This window comes from Sus scrofa, chromosome X (genome assembly GCF_000003025.6).
Source record: "Sus scrofa isolate TJ Tabasco breed Duroc chromosome X, Sscrofa11.1, whole genome shotgun sequence".
Taxonomy (NCBI): domain Eukaryota; kingdom Metazoa; phylum Chordata; class Mammalia; order Artiodactyla; family Suidae; genus Sus; species Sus scrofa.
The window spans coordinates 88,687,589-88,704,935 of NC_010461.5; the positions used below are offsets into that span (position 1 = coordinate 88,687,589).

A 17,347-nucleotide genomic window follows, 5' to 3' on the forward strand; every position below is an offset into this window, starting at 1 on the left:
CAGGGAAAGAAAACAAAAGGGAATAGTGAGGGAGGGTTAATTTAAGGAAGAGAGCTAGAGGGAGGCAGAGGAGGAAGGATGGAGAGCAGAGGAGCAGAGAAGGGAAAGAGAAGGTGACACAATATAATACAAATTACCAGGGAAATACCCAGATAGAAGGGAAAGAAAATCTACTTTAAGAGAGTATGTTTGTAAGACATGCACACTTCACAGGCAGGAAGCATGAAGATTACAGTATTTGGAAGGAAGAAGACTGTAATACCCTACATGTAGCATTTCCCAAAGCAAAGATCCAGAGCCCCATCTGCAAGCAGGCACATGTGGGCAGCTAGAGACATTTCTTGGAGCATATGGAATCCAAAATCTATTTACCTTGGCTCCTTTCTCTCCTTGGAAACCTAACCCCATATTCCCCTGGGGGCACAGGGGTGCAGGAAGGAAAAATAAAATCAATTACTAAACAAGCTCCAGGAACTTGAATTGGAATGCAGTCTTTTTTTTTTTTTAAACTAGAAAGTATTTTTAATCAAATCAGAAGATCTCCAGGGAAACTAGAGTATTAGTATACTTACATCAGGACCAGGGAAACCGGGCGGGCCTGGAGGACCCTAGATTAAAAATGAAAGAGGCAGCACTTGTTAGTTTCAGCCCCAAAGAACCTAAGCATGTTGAGAGTCACTGGGGATAAGACTCTCACCCCCTTGGTGTGACCTGGCTTTGGTGTAGCAGATTCTAGGTCCTTCTCCCAGGGTTCATTTTTATCTCCTTTGAAATCTCCCAAATTGACTTGATAATCACATTCATGCTGAGGTAATGAAGACTTCACATGTCATTCTTCCCAACAGGCCAGAACTTTAAATGATGACTTTTGGTGAAACGAAACCAAAGCAATCAGTGGTGGAATTTCACACACTGGAGAGAGAACTATCTGGTGACAGGACTGTCCCAGAAGCACACAGGTGACTGGCCATGTTCTTCAGAGATGAGTGATGGCAAATAGGTGTTTTTTTTTTTTTTTTTTTTTTTTTTTGTCTTTTTAGGGCCACACCCATGGCATATGGAGGTTTCCAGGATAGGGGTCCAATTGGACTTACAGCTGATGGCCTACACCACAGCCACAGCAATGTGGGATCTGAGCCGCATGTGTGACCTACCCCACAGCTCACGGCAATGCCAGATCCTTAACCCACTGAGCGAGGCCAGGGATTGAACCTGCATCCTCATGGATACTAGATGGGTTCATTACCACTGAGCCACGATGGGAACTCTGGCAAATAGGTTTGGTATCAAAAGACAGGTAGGTAGGGAGAGTCCTCCAAGGTGAAGTGTTGAGGACTTTGAAGCTGCTTCTGTGCTCAGGGTGGGTGGAGGTGGTGGTGGTGTGATTAGTAATGTCTGTCATGGATGAAGGGCATGGAAGGTCACAACAGATGTGCCGGGGATTAGTCATCACGGGGCTACACTTTAGGTTGAGCTATACTAGGCGGCTTTGGTGGCACAGAGTGGATGGTCAGAGAGACTCTGATAAAGACAACAAATAGCGCCTTACGAGAGCATGCTTCATTTTAACCTCCAAGAATCGAAGGTGCCTCTCTCCACTAGAAGGGCCTATATTTTCATAGGTTTACATTTAATCCATGGCCTGGTGGCAAAAGCATTCAGTGTGAATGCTGGAGTTCCCAACGTGGCTCAGTGGTTAACAAACCTGACTAGTATCCGTGAAGACTTGGGTTCGATCCCTGGTCTCACTCAGTGGGTTAAGGATCCGGCGTTGCCATGAGCTGTGGTGTAGGTCGCAGATGCGGCTCGCATCCTGTATTGCTGTGGCTGCGGGGTAGGCTGGCAGCTATAGCTCCAATTGGACCCGTAGCCTGGGAACCTCCATATGTCACAGGTGCAGCCCTAAAAAGACAAAACAAACAAACAAATCAATGTGGATGCTGTGATCATGTGGTAGATTTCAACAGGTCTTACTTGTAATCCTGGTGGTCCTATGGGTCCTACAGCTCCTGGAGATCCGGGTGCTCCTCGTGGGCCCTAAAGAGGTGAGTTTTTATCAAGGTCAAAAAAGCAAGACAGTTTCTCAGGAAAAATATAGCCACAAGAATTGCACAAGGATGTTCAGAGCAACTTTATTCATAGCAGTGAAAAACTGTAGATGTCCCAAGTGTCCAATGATACAAGGAAAGAAAACTGTGATATATCCATAGACTGGGACAAATATTTGACAGTAAATGTAACAAGCTATTGATACATGAAGGTGCATCTCAAAAGCACTGTTCTAAGTAAAAGAAGCCAGACCCCAAAGGCTACAGATTGTATTATTCCATTTACATGAAGTTCTAGGATAGGAAAACTTATCTATGAGAGAAAAAAATCAGAACAATGATTGCCTTTGAGGTGGGGTGTAGGCGAGGATTATCTGGGAAGGGGCAAGAGGGAATTTTCTGAGGTGACGGGAAGGTTCTATACTTTAAGAAAGATTTGAGTTACACAGAAGTGTGCAGCTGACAAAACTCAACAAATGCACATTTAAGATTTGTGTGTTTCATTAGATGTAAACTTTACACTAAAAGAAAATCTTATAGAAATAAAAATAAAATTTGAAGTTGAGCTAAATGATAGATAGGCATGTTGTAATATTTAGGGGCAGGAGTACTACTGTCTGCAATTAACTGAAATGCATCATAAAGAAGAATTTTTCTTGTTGTTGTTGCTTTTTAGGACCGCACCTGTGGCATACGGAGGTTCCCAGGCTAGGGGTTAAATCAGAGCTACAGTTGCTGGCCTACACCACAGCCACAACACTAGATCTGAGCCGTGTCTGTGACCTACACCACAGCTCACGGCAATGCCGTATCCTTAACCCACTGAGTGAGGCCAGGGATCAAACCTGCAACCTCATGGTTCCTAGTCAGATTCGTTTCTGCTGAGCCATGAAGGGAACGCTCACAAAGAAGATTGGTGGATGGATAGAGATGGATAGGTGGATGGAAATGTGATAGAGTAAAATATTAATGGTAGAGGTGTTCACTGAAAAACTCCTTCAACTTTGCTCTCTATTTGAAAATTTTCATATTAAAATAATGTAAAACCCAAAAACTTAAAAAAGAAAAAATGGTTATATTAATATCAGATAAAGTAGACTTCAAGGCAAAGAATATTACTAGCGATAAAGCGGGAGTATTTTGTAGTGATAAAATAGGTCAATTCATCAAGAAGACATAACAAATCTTAGATGTGTATGCACCTAATAGCAGAGCTTCAAAATACATGACCGATGGAGCCATACGGGGAAGTAGATAAATTCACAATTCTAGATGGAGATTTTAACATCTCTCTCTCTCTCAGTAATTATTAAAACAACTAAACAAACAAAGAGGATCCAAACCACATTATCAACTACCTTGACCTAATGGATATTTTTTAGATCACTATACCTCAAACCAGCTCAACAGACATTCTCTTCAAGTACATGTGGAACATTCACCAAGATAGTTCCATATGTTGGGCCATATGACAAACCTCAACAAATTTAAAAGCTTCGAAATCATCCAGAGTGTGCAAGTGAAGTGCCATAACATCAAGCCAGAAATCCGCAACATAAGGATATCTAGAAAGTTGCCAAATATTTGGAAATCAAACACCACAAATCTCCATGGGTCGAAAAAAATCAGAAGGGAAGCTAGAAAATATTTTTAACTGAATGATGACAATATTAAGAGCAAGACAACAAAATCTGGAGAGACAGATGGTGTGGAGAAATACATGGCCCAATTAAAACTGGGGAACAGTAGCAAGGTGCTATGTACTTAGGAAAAGGATTGAGAGGCTAAGTGAAGTTGAGGCTTAAACAGGAGGAAGAGAAAGTGGGGGTTCAAAGGTCCCCCAGGAATATATGAGAGTAGATCATTGCTCGGACAATAACTAATCACCTGTGGTCTCCTTACTGATCACAGATCTCTTATCCAGCTATGAACCCTCCCTCTCCAAACCTAAGCAGTTTATTTATCATTCCTGTATATGTAGACAAATACTGTACCTTTGTGGGCAGGAAAATGAATCTTCAAGAGAAGCTATGCAGCAAATACGCTGGATGTGATTCTACGAATTTAGTTAACACACACGATGCTGTTTCTCTCTAGGAGACCTGTATGCCCTTGGTCCTCGCTCATCTCTGTTTACATGTGTGCTTGCACACATCTTGTTTATTTCCCACCTTTTCTCACACTATTCTCTGTTTAGAAAGTTTTCCCCCATTGCCATCGAGCTTAAACGTTACCTTATCTCAGATGGAGGCTACCTTCTCTATCTTAGAAAGTCTCTCATGATGTAGCCTTAGGTGGACAGCATCTCTTTCTCAAAGCTCTTGTGAAATTCTCATGCCACATTCTGACTGTTTTTTTTTTCTTTTTTTTTCTTTTTGTCTGTTGTTGTTGTTGTTGTTGCTATTTCTTGGGCCGCTCCCGCGGCATATGGAGGTTCCCAGGCTAGGGGTTGAATCGGAACTGTAGCCACCGGCCTATGCCAGAGCCACAGCAACGCGGGATCCGAGCCGCGTCTGCAACCTACACCACAGCTCACGGCAACGCTGGATCGTTAACCCACTGAGCAAGGGCAGGGACCGAACCCGCAACCTCGTGGTTCCTAGTCGGATTCGTTAACCACTGCGCCACGACGGGAACTCCTGTTTTTTCATGCCCTAGGGTGGGGTGGCTGTGTGAATGTGTGCAGAGAGCATGTCTGCCTCGTCTCTGGGATCACTAGCAGCATTTTGCCAATGGTAGGAGCTCAATATCTGTGTTGGAATGAAAGAAGAAAGGAAGGAACCCTAATATCAGAGCAGAGGGAGAGAAGGGACTTCCCTTGAGCCACTTCAACAGTGATGACCATGGAGAAACTCAAGGAAAAAGAGAGCTCGTAATAAAACAACTGGTGGCCTTTCATGGACTCACTGTTTTATTGAGTCCCTAAAAGGAATTGCTAGATGGAATACCTTTTAAAGAAGAGTGTTTTGCTTCTTTCGTTTTACCCGCAGTATCTGAACACACAGAAAACAATTAGTAAATGCTTGCTGAATGAAAGGCAACATTCTTTCCTAAGAGATCCCAGGGAGAATGAAGGTGCCTGGCTGAGAGGTCTGGAAAGCCTGCCAGCCGTACAACTGGAGGTGGAGAGCCCACCCTCTTGGTACTTTCTTGTTTGGAATAATGTCAACAGAGTGACCTGTTCTACCTCAACTCTCTGGATTGTCCTCCAGAAGGTCTATGAAGACCTTCAAACACTGGAGAGAAGAATGAACAGGGACCATTGGTAACTGTGGATTAAACAAACACAGAGATCAACATCCAGGGAACAACTTACACTGATTCCATCCAGTCCGGGCAGCCCAGGAGCCCCCTGAAAAATAGACAGAGGCAGGACACGGAAGAGATGAATAAATTAGGCTTATGGTATTTCATAGATAACTAACCCCAGGTTCACGGGCCTAAAAACACATCGCTGAAGCTCGTGCCTCCTCTGTCAAGGTCTTGGGTTTTACATAACGTGTGAATTGGACATATTCAATCATTTACTTTTTTTTCTCTCCTAAGAAAAAAATCTAGACTCTAGAAGACAAATATTATAGCCTTGGCTGAACAGGATTTCATATTTTATTTGGATTAATTAATTTTCACCTTTGCTAGGAACTTATCAATTAGAAACTGCTTCTGCAGGCTGGTGATTTCCCTGCTCTTTTTGGAGGAAAGCAAAGCTACCTTCCCATGTGCTTTCATCCCCGGAGGATCTGTGCCCATATGTATACAATGCAAATCAGACATTTCAAGGGAGAATCAACAGAGCATGTAGTCTCTGATTACGTTTTAATTACTTTGCAGCATCTTGAGTCACTGTATGAATCTGTAATATAACCATCTTGTGGAAATTGCTGTGTTCTGCCGGGTCCCGGGTCTCTTGATTTTTGGCAAAACCATTTAATTAATGTTTGCTCCAACAATGGCCACATTTTGACACCTGCTAGTCTTACTCCACTTGGCTTAGAGTCAAAAATCAGTTCTCTGCAACGGGGGAAGAGCACTGCCTGGGGTTTTAGCGCTTCAGTAAGCTGGCTTGTGCCTCTGAGCCAGTCATATAGCCTCAGTCTGTCGACCTCAGTTTTTCCATCTGTAAAATGAGCAACATGAAGCCGACAATCATGAGGTCCTTCCCAAGTCTACCATTCCATCTTCTGCTATGGCTTCCATAGCCAAGAACCCAAACCCTGTACCTTCGTCAGTTCTCAGCCACCCACATCCATCACTGCCCTCCCAGTGTTTCTGGCTCTGTGCGAGGATGGAAGCAGGGTACCACCCTCTGAGGAGTGAGCTTGGGCACATCTTCCCCTCACATGGTGGACACATAGATTCCCATCTGCTCCCAGGGAAATGATGGGATCCCTTCCCAGTCTGCAAGGGATTAGGGTCAATCATTTGACACTAGAATTTACTGAGGGCCCACAGGATACCAGGCAGCATATGCCAAGGGTACAGCCCCAAGAATACAAAAGGTTCTTGTGGATTCTAGGAAGAGATGAAAGTTTCCAGCCAGCTGCAAAGTTGATGGGCAATTTTTGCAGACAGCCAGGGGCCCAGTTAGGGTGATGGGCTGGTGTGCAGGTATAGAAAAGGGTGGAGCCAGGATCCTGGGCTGGTGGCCATGCTAAGATGGGCAGAGATGTACCTGGCTTCAAACCAAAGTATGCAGACATCAAGGATTCTGGAGTAGACAAAAAGTATCTGCCTCCAGGAAATGTTTCGGCTTGTCAAGGAAAATGATACCCATGCAAATTGTTTGTTTGCTGATCTGTCTCCTATTTTTTGGTCTAGATCCTACAAAGCAAATCTCTTTGACAGTACGGTTGCAAACAATTCTGTCAGTGTTTCCACCACAAAAAGCTCCAGATCCTTTTAAATCCAGCTTGGTTTGCTCCTTAAATAGAGACGCAGATGCTAGTTCTGGAACTGTTTTTCATTGGATGTGGAACTCAATCCAGGGGAACTTAGTTTATAGCCTACTCAGCTATCTGCCTTAGTGGCTCTTACCTTCATTCCTTTGAAACTACCTTGGGCAAAGACAGGTTCACCTTTCGAGCCTTTCTGACCAGGAAGCCCCTGAATAAAATAAGAAAAACTTGTGAAGAAATGCGTGCATGTGCGTGCGTGCGTGCATGTGCGTGCGCACGCACACACACACACACACACACACACACACACACACACACACACACACGGAGGTTTGTTAACAGTATGATCTGATCAGAGAGGATGAAGCAGCAAAAGCCTGAAACCACATGGCTTTTTCTATGGCAGAACTGGCTGTACCAAGGGGACACTGCACATCCCCTGAACAGGTGCTGTGTCTCAAAGCTGTTTGCCTGCTTCCCCAATGCCCAAGTCAAAAGTCTGTAAAGGGATTAGAAGGTAGGAGACCTTGAATCTCTTTCGAGTACTGATCTGAACATCCACATATAACACACAGGTCATTTATAAGCCTATAGCTCACCTGCTCCATAGCTCACAGCTGTAAGTCCCTGAGAGGGACCTTGTCTAGGACAGAGGTTAGTGGACTTTTTCTGTAAAGAGCCAGAGAGTAAATAATATAGGCTTTATGGGCCATATCTGGGCTCTGCCCCATAGTCTTCCGTTTTCTTCATAATCTTCAAAAAATGTCAAAACAAGCCACAGGACAAGGGTCATGTGGGCCAGTTCACAGAGACCTGGTCTAAGAAATAGCTACAAAATCATCTCCATCCTGTGTTTCTACCCTACAACTTCAGCTTCAACACCTGTCTAAGGGGTTGGTGTGTCTCAGTGTTAACATGGAAAACAGTTCACAGTACACCCAACCTGTCTCATCAATCTGACTTTTTAATGTCTCAGTGGCAGATGCCAGCTAATATCTGGTAGATGTTATCCTTCTGGGGAAAATCAATGTCCCTATACCTAAGGGGAAATGGGGATTAGTACTGGGGGTAGGGCTAAGCTTTGGGGACCGAGGTGTTGATTGAATGATGGATTCCATGGGTTCAAGGTCCATAGGTATAATAAAAGTACAATGTGGAGTTCCCATTGTAGCTCAGCAGTTAGCGAACCCGACTGGGATCCATGAAGACGAGGCCTTACTCAGTGGGATAAGTAAGGATCCAGCGTTGCTGTGAGCTGTGATGTAGGTCACAGAAGTGGCTCAGATCCCTCGTTGCTGTGGCTACAGCTCCGATTGGACTCCTAGCCTGGGAACCTCCATATGCGGCAGGTGTAGCTCTAAAAGCCCAAAAGACCAATACTACTACTACTACTACTAATGATAAAAATAAAAGCACAATGTGGTTCTAGAAGCACAAACCCATTTCTTTCCTAACATTTCCTATTTCCCCTTATTCTTGTAGGCAGTACTTTCCTCAAAGAACCCTCAAATCCATTCACAATTCAGCAGGGTTAATAAGGTTCAGCTTAGTAAAAGACACACCCAAGTTCCAACTTAGGCTGAAAGGTAGGTTTAGGGACAGGATTAGGTTTTACCCTGGTCCTTATGCTGTCAGAGGCTGTTTGTTATCTCAAGATTTCTTTTCTCCCTCTTGGGGGAAGTGATTCCTTACTTTCCTGGATTTCCACTGTCACAACACAGATGTGATTTTTCTCCTCTCCTGTTGCCATGGGGGCCTTTGTGACTCAAACAGCTCATACTCTGTCGGTAACATCTTTCTCCCCCACTACCCGCTGCATATTGGTTTGGTCCTTAGTTGTTAAGGTCCTTGATGCCAACCTGGGCTTTTACTTTGTCTTACCTTCTCACGCATATACTCATGCTCACAACTGGGTCAGGAAGGCAGCAGTGCTGCTCTTCCAATAAAATGCCAATTACCTCATGTAGCTGCAGAATCTAAGAGATAGTGTTGATGTCTAGCTAAGTGTATCACAACAGTACCCTTATGAGCTTAGACTATTTCAGATGAGTTTGAGAATGGGCTTGAAACGTGTTATTTTTCTCTTTCCAGCCACTCATAAAAGTGGCCTTGCAAGGACATGGTCTCTAGTGGAGATCTTTCAGAGCCAAATATTTGAGCCCTATCTGGATGAATGGGATAAAATAAAGGTGATGACACCAAGATCCAATAAATGCCTTATCAATCCCAGAACCAAGGGTTATGATGTGATGGGTGGGGGGAGAGGGGAAAACCATGTCAGTGTAGGGTGGGATTTCTCAATTATTTCTCACTGTTGATACTTTGGGACAGACGACTTCTTGATGATGTGCTGGGGGCTGTCCAGTGCCAGTAGCAAACCCCAGTCGTGATGACCAAAAATGTTGATAATAACTGTCAAATGTCCCCTGGGGGTTGCAAAATCACCACTGGTTAGGTAAGGGCCACTGGTAGAGCCCAAGCTTGCCATGCCTCTTGGGTCACTGTCAGTGCTTCCATGATCCCATGGAAGCCTTCCCAGTACTGCCTTTCCACAATATCATCTAATGAGGAAAAATGTCAAATAGCCCAAGCATGTACTTTGCTCTAAAATTTACTACCATCTTCTAACAATCTTGCCAACTCTAAAAGCATCATTAAAAAACAAAACAAAATAAAACTCTAAGTAGTGTAGCATGTGTACACTCCCCTTCAACTGGTATTCTTCTTTGGACTTTTAATGTTGTAGGGCTGCCAGCAGAGACTCCTGCATTGGACAAGGTGTGGCAGTGGTTGCCCCACAGATACTTCATGAGATCTCCAGAGAAGTAGAAGAAAGGGCACACTGAGAGGCAAGCAAAGCCACTTGAAATAATGTACAAAGATCTGGTAGCATACAGGCAGTCCGAGAAGCCCAGGATAGCCATCAGGGCCTGGAAATCCAACATCTCCTTGAGTTCCATTACAGCCATCCATGCCAGGTGGGCCTCTGGGCCCTGGCTGTCCAGGATGACCCTGTTCAAAGAGAAAAGAAGGGATCAAGTCAGCCACAGGATTCTCAGCTACTCTGATGAGTTCCACAGGGAGAGAAGCCAAGGATGTTGCCAAACTCTGGCTTCTTGTCCACTCCCTTAGCCCCATCCCCTCTGCTCCCATTGCTTTTCATTACACTCAGGAGTCAGTGGCTGATGACAGCTCCATGTTACTCCTTCCCAAAGGATCAATGCTTTAATAGGATCCAAGTCGAAACCGAAGGGATCAAACATGAAGAGATGGGCTACACAGGGTGTGGCAACTTCACCTTCCTCAGGTACAAAGATGTACTAAGATGGAGCTTAGCTGTCTGGCATAGACTGCTACCAACAGGGAATCACGTCAGGCCTTGGGATTCCTTGGGGCAGAATGGAACCTGGGCAGGCTGGCACAGCTTTCTGTATTGAAAGTTCTATAAGGAAATGATGCTGGATTTTGGTCAGTGGAGCAGAAGGAATTTCCACAGCACCACTTCTCTTGAAAGCTGCTTGGTCAAAAAAAAGCAAGTCGAGGAAGAACTACACGCTTTCAACCTTATTTTGGCAATATTTCATGTCATGCTATTGCTTCAGTTATAGACCTGGGTCTTCTCCTTTTCTCCACACTCACTACTGAGTCAGTTGTTTTGCTGGGGAATTAATAATCATTCACATACAAATGGTGTCTGAATTCAATAATTTTCCAGAACAGGGCTTCCTTGGTGCATAGTCTGCCTTTTTGTAGGAAATATATACTTTTCAGTCTATCAAAAGGAGATTGTGGAGTTCCCTTGTGGTGTAACAGGTTAGGGATCCAGCATTGATACTGCAGCAGCCTGAGTCACTACTGTGGTGAGGGCTCAACCCCTGGCCCAGGAACTCCCACATGCTGCAGGCATGGCCAAAAAAAAAAAAAAAAAACACAAAAGAAAACAAAAAAAAGGCAGATCGTGTGTTGGATATGGAGCAAATAGATGACCTGGAAGACCAAAAATCTAGATGGACCAATAAAAGGTAGACACCCACCCTCCCATACACACTTTTAAAAGCAGAGTATATACATGTGTGTGTACACACACACATATATATATATTCATATATACATGTGTATGTATATAATATATATATATATATATATAAATAAATAATTTGAGGGAAATATGCCATGTGTTAAAAAAACTCAACTTTTCAAATTACTAGAGGAAACACATTTTGTCAAATACTTTTTGAGAAAATGCTCCATAGAATTGTTTCATTTTCATTATTATTTTAGTTGTAGGAAGTAGATGGTCTGTTAACACAAAAGTGTGAGTCTAGACTGCTAGACTCACAGTATGCTAAGTCTACAGGAGTGGTCAGTAAACGTATCATTGCAATAAACTTGCTACAAGCTGTGCCTCTCCAGACTCAGGGGGTTAGTTTTAGTTGCACTGGGGAAACTGAGACGGCTTACTAGAGTCATCAACATTTCATTACTAAGTCAGACGGTTATTCCTGCTTGCCCTGAAGATTTATATTCTACCCACATCTGTGCCTAGGAAGGCTGGTCTTTATGGATGATATGGCCTAGGCTCCCTTTCCCTCTGTCTTTCAGTTGTATTTGGTCACTGGAAGACACAATCAGGAGACTGGAAAGCGGGAAGAGGAAGAGCACAGGTTGTTTATTTCTCCCATGCCCTCCCTGGCAATATTTCTGGCAATGACCACATTTCTCTATAATCTTAGCTCCTGTTGGGCAACTGTTCTTCCATGGGTCCAGGTCTTACAGGTTTCCAGTATAGCTTCTTTCACCTTTGGGACTAGAGGGTAGTAACAGTTTTGTTCCAGCTGCTTCACCATCCATTGCTGATTCCTTTAATCCTACCCGCATCCTTTAAATATACCCTTTGTGAGAGTTCCTGTCGTGGTTCAGTGGTTAATGAACCCGACTAGCAACCATGAGGACGCAGGTTTGATCCCTGGCCTCACTAAGTGAGGTTAAGGATCCAGCGTTGCCATAAGCTGTGGTGTAGGTCACAGAAATGGCTTGGATCTGGTGTTGCTGTGGCTGTGGCGTAGGCTGGTGGCTACAGCTCCAATTCCACCTCTAGCCTGGGATCCTCCATATGCTGCAGGTGTGGCCCTAAAAAAAGACAAAAGACAAAAATAAATAAATAAATAAATAAATAAATAAATAAATAAACCCTTCGCTTAACTCTATTCAGTTAACCCCTTCAGGTGTAGTGTCTATTTTTTCCTGGGATCCTAATCACCATTTAAAAATGTTCCAACCTAGGAGTTCCCGTCGTGGCACAGTGGTTAACGAATCCGACTAGGAACCATGAGGTTGCAGGTTCGGTCTCTGCCCTTGCTCAGTGGGTTAACGATCCGGCGTTGCCGTGAGCTGTGGTGTAGGTTGCAGACGCCGCTCGGATCCCGCATTGCTATGGCTCTGGCATAGGCCGGTGGCTACAGCTCCGATTAGACCCCTAGCCTGGGAACCTCCATATGCCATGGGTGTGGCCCTAGAAAAGGCAAAAAGGCAAAAAAAAAATAAAAATAAAAAAAATAAATAAAAATGTTCCAACCTAAATGTCCATCAACAGATGAATGGATAAAGAAGTTGTACATATATACAATGGAATACTACTCAGCCATAAAAAAGAATGAAATGATGCCATTTGCAGCAACATGGATGGACCTAGAGATTATCATACTAAGTGAAGTAAGTCAGAAAGAGAGAGATTTCACTTATATGTGGAATCTTTAAAAAGGATACAAATGAACTTGTTTGCAGAACAGAAACAGACTCAAAGACTTTAAAAAAAAAAAAACTTATGGTTACCAAAGGGCACTGGTGGGAGAGAGGGATGGACTGTTTGGGATTGGCATTTGCATGCAGAGGCATATGGAATGACTGGTCAACAGGGACCTGCTGTATAGCAGAGTAAGCTCTACCCAATATTCTATGATAATCTATATGGGAAAAGAATCTGAAAAAGAATGATTGTGTGTATATGTATAACTGAATCACTTTGTTGTACAGCAGAAATTATCACAACATTGTAAATCAACTATACTTCAATAAAACCTTTCAAAATGAAAAAATTAAATAAAAATTAAAATGTTCCAGCCAAATTTGCTGGGGTTCTCTCTCAACCGGGTAACAGAGGAGTTAAGATAAGACATCATGCTGGTTCAGTACTAGGGCTCTTCCTTAGTCTTGGGACCTTCTTTCTGCCCTTTCTGGGTATAAATAATGACTTTACATATGTGTGTGTGCTAGCTCTTCAAGAGAACATAGTTCTTTGAGGGAGAAAACCATGGTTCTGTACAACCACAAGGGACTGAACACACAAAATAGGTTGCTCTGCTGTGTTCCAGAAAAGCACTGTTCCTCAGAACCCAGATTTCATTTGGTAAGTGGTACCTGTTCACTTTAAAGATATAAACCCAGTGTTGTTCATTTACGAGTCTCTAGGCAGGAAATGTTTGAGACTGACTCCATGGGGAAGGCTAAAATAACATAAATTGCAAAGGGCAGCTGGAAAGCTTCTGCTACCAACTTATTTGAACTGGAAGCATTTGATCGACCTACATTTCTTGTGGGTGCCAATACCAACTCACAGCTGTGACTGTTGTGACATCATCAAAAGCCATGGTCCTACCACCCCTAGTCTATGTTGTTTCAGTGTTGGTTATCTTGATGAATGCTTGGTTGTTCACTCTCAACTGGTGGCCACACCCCTTAGCACAGACTTGGATGATTTACTCACTGGTGTTAAAACTGACTGCACAACAGCAAAAATGGAGTTCTGGGACCAAAACCAGTGACACATGTCAGCGATCAGCCAATCTTAAGAGGGGAACCAGATTTGTGCTATGATCCAGTTTAGTAAGATGTGTTGGGGAAGCTGTTGGTTTTAGCCAAATGGTTTAATAGGTGCCACTGAAAGTTGAGGAAAATAATTAGTCTGCATTTTCCTCTGTCTGAGGGAGTCCTGCCAGTCTGAGAAATGCTGTTTTTATAGGCACTAAAGGTTGGAGTCAGTCCTCCAGATATTTCTAGAGTTCCTTCCATATGCTGAATTTAGCCCTGAGGTCTCTGAGGCCTCTGAGAGGAGCAGAAGACATACTCTGTGCTTTTAAGGAGCTGGATAAGACAATCAATAAATACCATGGGCCATATGTAATAAGGAGCTAGAACGTGTGGGACAGACACCAAAGATGCCCGGAAGATTAGAGATGGAAAAGGAGAGGTACACTATCAACAGAAGGTGCTCAATTAATACATCTTGAATAGCCAGAAGAGAGGAAAGGTATAAGGGATAATAACTGTTTGGACTAAGTGAGGCTTGGAGCCCGAAGCTAAAGCAATTGAAAGTTGAATGAAAAAAAAATACAACCTTTGGTCAAGGGAAGGGCAAAGCAAAGGATCAACAGAATGGGAACTTCTGGGAGCAGTACACTCATTTGGAGGAATCTGAATACCTGCAGCCATTCTCCCAAGCAATGCAACCCGCCAAGAGAAGTGACCAATTTCTTCCCCCCCAACTTTAGGTCATATGATTTGGCTTTACATCAGGTCTTCCATCTTTAAGGCAGGTGTCTAGCTTTAAGTGTCAAGTGCTTGGATTTACTCTAGTACCTCTGGCTTTAGATCATGTGATGGGGTTTTCAGGTAGCTACACTACCCAGCTTTAAGTCACATGACCTGGCTTTACATCAAGCATCCTATCTTTAAGTCAGCTCCCACCCCTCTCCCAAGTGATAAATTTCTACAAGCTCTAGGGCTCTCTTGGCCAGGAGTTGGAGGCAAAAGTATCCAGCTGGATTCCGGGGCGGGTTCCAGCTCAGAATTGAAATCAGCCTCTGCATCACAGGATTCAATTCCTTCCAGCCACCATTAAAAAAGAGACTACAGGAGGAAAGGTACAGTACTGCTGCAAGCTTCAAATCCTCTACTCATCACTAGTGAAGCCAGTTCCACAGGATGAATTGAAGAGGTGGTTTCCAGTTTGTTAGTTTCTTTCACCCGCTGGTTCCCATAAGACACACACTCTGAATGGAGACTCTGGGTGAAGTTAGATCATGGGAAGAGAGCCATGAGAAAAGGCTAGGGGGAGTTCCCATCGTGGTGCAGTGGAAACGAATCCGACTAGGAACCATGAGGTTGCAGGTTCGATCCCTGGCCTAACTCAGTGGGTTAAGGATCCATCGCTGCTGTGAGCTGTGATGTAGATTGCAGACGCAGCTTGGATCTGGCATTGCTGTGGCATAGGCCGGTGGCTACAGCTCCAATTAGACCCCTAGCCTGGGAACTTCCACATGCTGCAGGTGTGGCCCTAGAAAAGACAAAAATAAAAAAAAATTAAAAATAAATAAAAGAAAAGGCCAGGGGATGGCATAAAAGGGTGGCCAACGCCATCTACTTATTTCTGCACTGGTCCATTTCTGGGCATTTTGCAGATTCTGAAGTTGAATAAAATGCAGAGATCTGATGGCTGATTTGTTGATATGCATAACACACCTATAGATTGGCACAAAGAGATTCACCGTCCCCCCTTACTCAATACTAGATGATTACATAGTATAACACAAGACATGGTTAGGTCAAGGGTTTACCAAACTGCTTTGATATGATTCAAAAGAACCCCTTAGAAGTTGTTGGAAAGGTAAAAGAAGGCTCTGGGACCCCCCTCAAATGGAGAGACTCCACTTTTTCCTCTTCTATATGCTGAGCTTACACACAAGATTTGATTCTTAAACAAGGCTGAAAACTACTGCCTTAAACAAACACAGCCCAGGCTAAAGATTAAATATATAGAGGAGTGCTGAAAGATATAACTAAAAAGTGATAGCAGAAACTTCCAAATACTGTATTTTAAAGCCCAGAAAATGTTACATGCAATCTCCAGGAGTGGCAGAAGTAGGGATATTAGGTGAAAATGAAAAAACAAAGAGATTGGACTGGATATAATGGGAAAAAGAGATGTTGGCAAGCTCCAAATTTCCCACTTATCTCCAGCAAAGCCAGGTCCTCAGGATGAAGGGAAGAGACTGTCTCCAAGTGATCTTTGGAGTGGTCCCTTTGTAAAAAACCATCAACAAAATGAAAAGACAACCTACTGAATGGGATCGGAGTTTGCAAATGATAGGACTGATCAGGGGTTAATACCCTATTTATATAAACAGCTCCATACGACTCATTGTCAACCCCCCAAAAAAACCCAAAACGACTCATTAAAAATGAGCAGAAGAATTGAATAGACATTTTTCCAAAGAGGAAATGTAGGTGGCCAACAGGCATATGAAAAGATGCTCAACATCGCTAATCATCAGGAAAATGCAAATCAAACCCAAAACGAGATTTCATATCTCATACCTCAGAATGGCTCTCATCAAAAAGAACACAAATACTAAATGTTGGCAAGGATGTGGAGCAAAGGGAACCCTCATACACTGTTGATGGGAATGTAAATTGGTGCAGCCACTGTGGAAAACAGTATGGAGGTTTTGCAAAAAACAAAAAATAGAACTACCATATGTCCCAGCAATTCCGCTCCTGGGTATCTATGTGGAAAAAAACCCCACTAATTCGAAAAGATACATATACCCCAATGTTCATAGCAGCATTATTTACAATTACCAAGATACAGAAGCAACCTAAGTGTCGATCAACAGATGAATGGGTAAGGAAGACGTGGTACGTACACCCCCCCCAGAATACTACTCAGCCATAAAAAAGAATGAAATTTCACCATTTGCAGCAACATGGATGAACTAGGAGGGCATTATGCTATGTGAAATAAGTCTGATAGAAAAAGACAAATACCGTATGATATTACTTATCCGTAGAATCTAAAAAATACAACACCCTAGTGAATATAACAAGAAATAAGAAGATTCACAGATATAGAGAACAAACTAGTGGTTACCAGTGGGAGAGCAGGGGGAGGGACAATACAGGGGTTGGGGAGTAGTAGGTACAAACTACTGGGTGTAAGATAGACTCAAGGACATATTGTACAAGATAAGGCATGCAGCCAATATTTTGTAATAACTGTAAATGGAAAGCAACCTTTAAAAGTTGTATTAAATAAAGTAAAAAAAGAAACTAAAAGGAAATTCACTCTGAAATGAGATAAGGCTGAAGAGAAGAAATCACTGAAATGAAATGTATCAAGATTATCACTGGGTATTTTTCTATCTGATTGCATGTACCTTCTTAATTTTCCTATAATGAGGATGTATGTGCTCTAATGTGACACTGTCTTCACACCTCAGAACCAGTCCCTCCTCCCCAAGTAAAGCTCCCCTCAACCCACAAGACTAGCTCATTTTGGCTGAGATATTGATGGTTTCTCATGCCTGTACCTACATGTCCCTGCATCCCCCAATCATACAGTTAGTGCTA

The 17,347-nt window shown here is 43.1% G+C and overlaps 1 protein-coding gene across 1 annotated transcript in view; it reads right to left on the reverse strand.

The window, feature by feature from the left end:
* Positions 1–17,347, reverse strand: part of COL4A6 (collagen type IV alpha 6 chain) — a 116,014-nt gene that overhangs the window by 52,664 nt on the left and 46,003 nt on the right. The window contains 2 exon segments of the mRNA XM_021079861.1: positions 9,256–9,369; positions 9,839–9,955. Of these exon segments, the coding sequence (XP_020935520.1) occupies positions 9,256–9,369; positions 9,839–9,955 (231 nt within the window).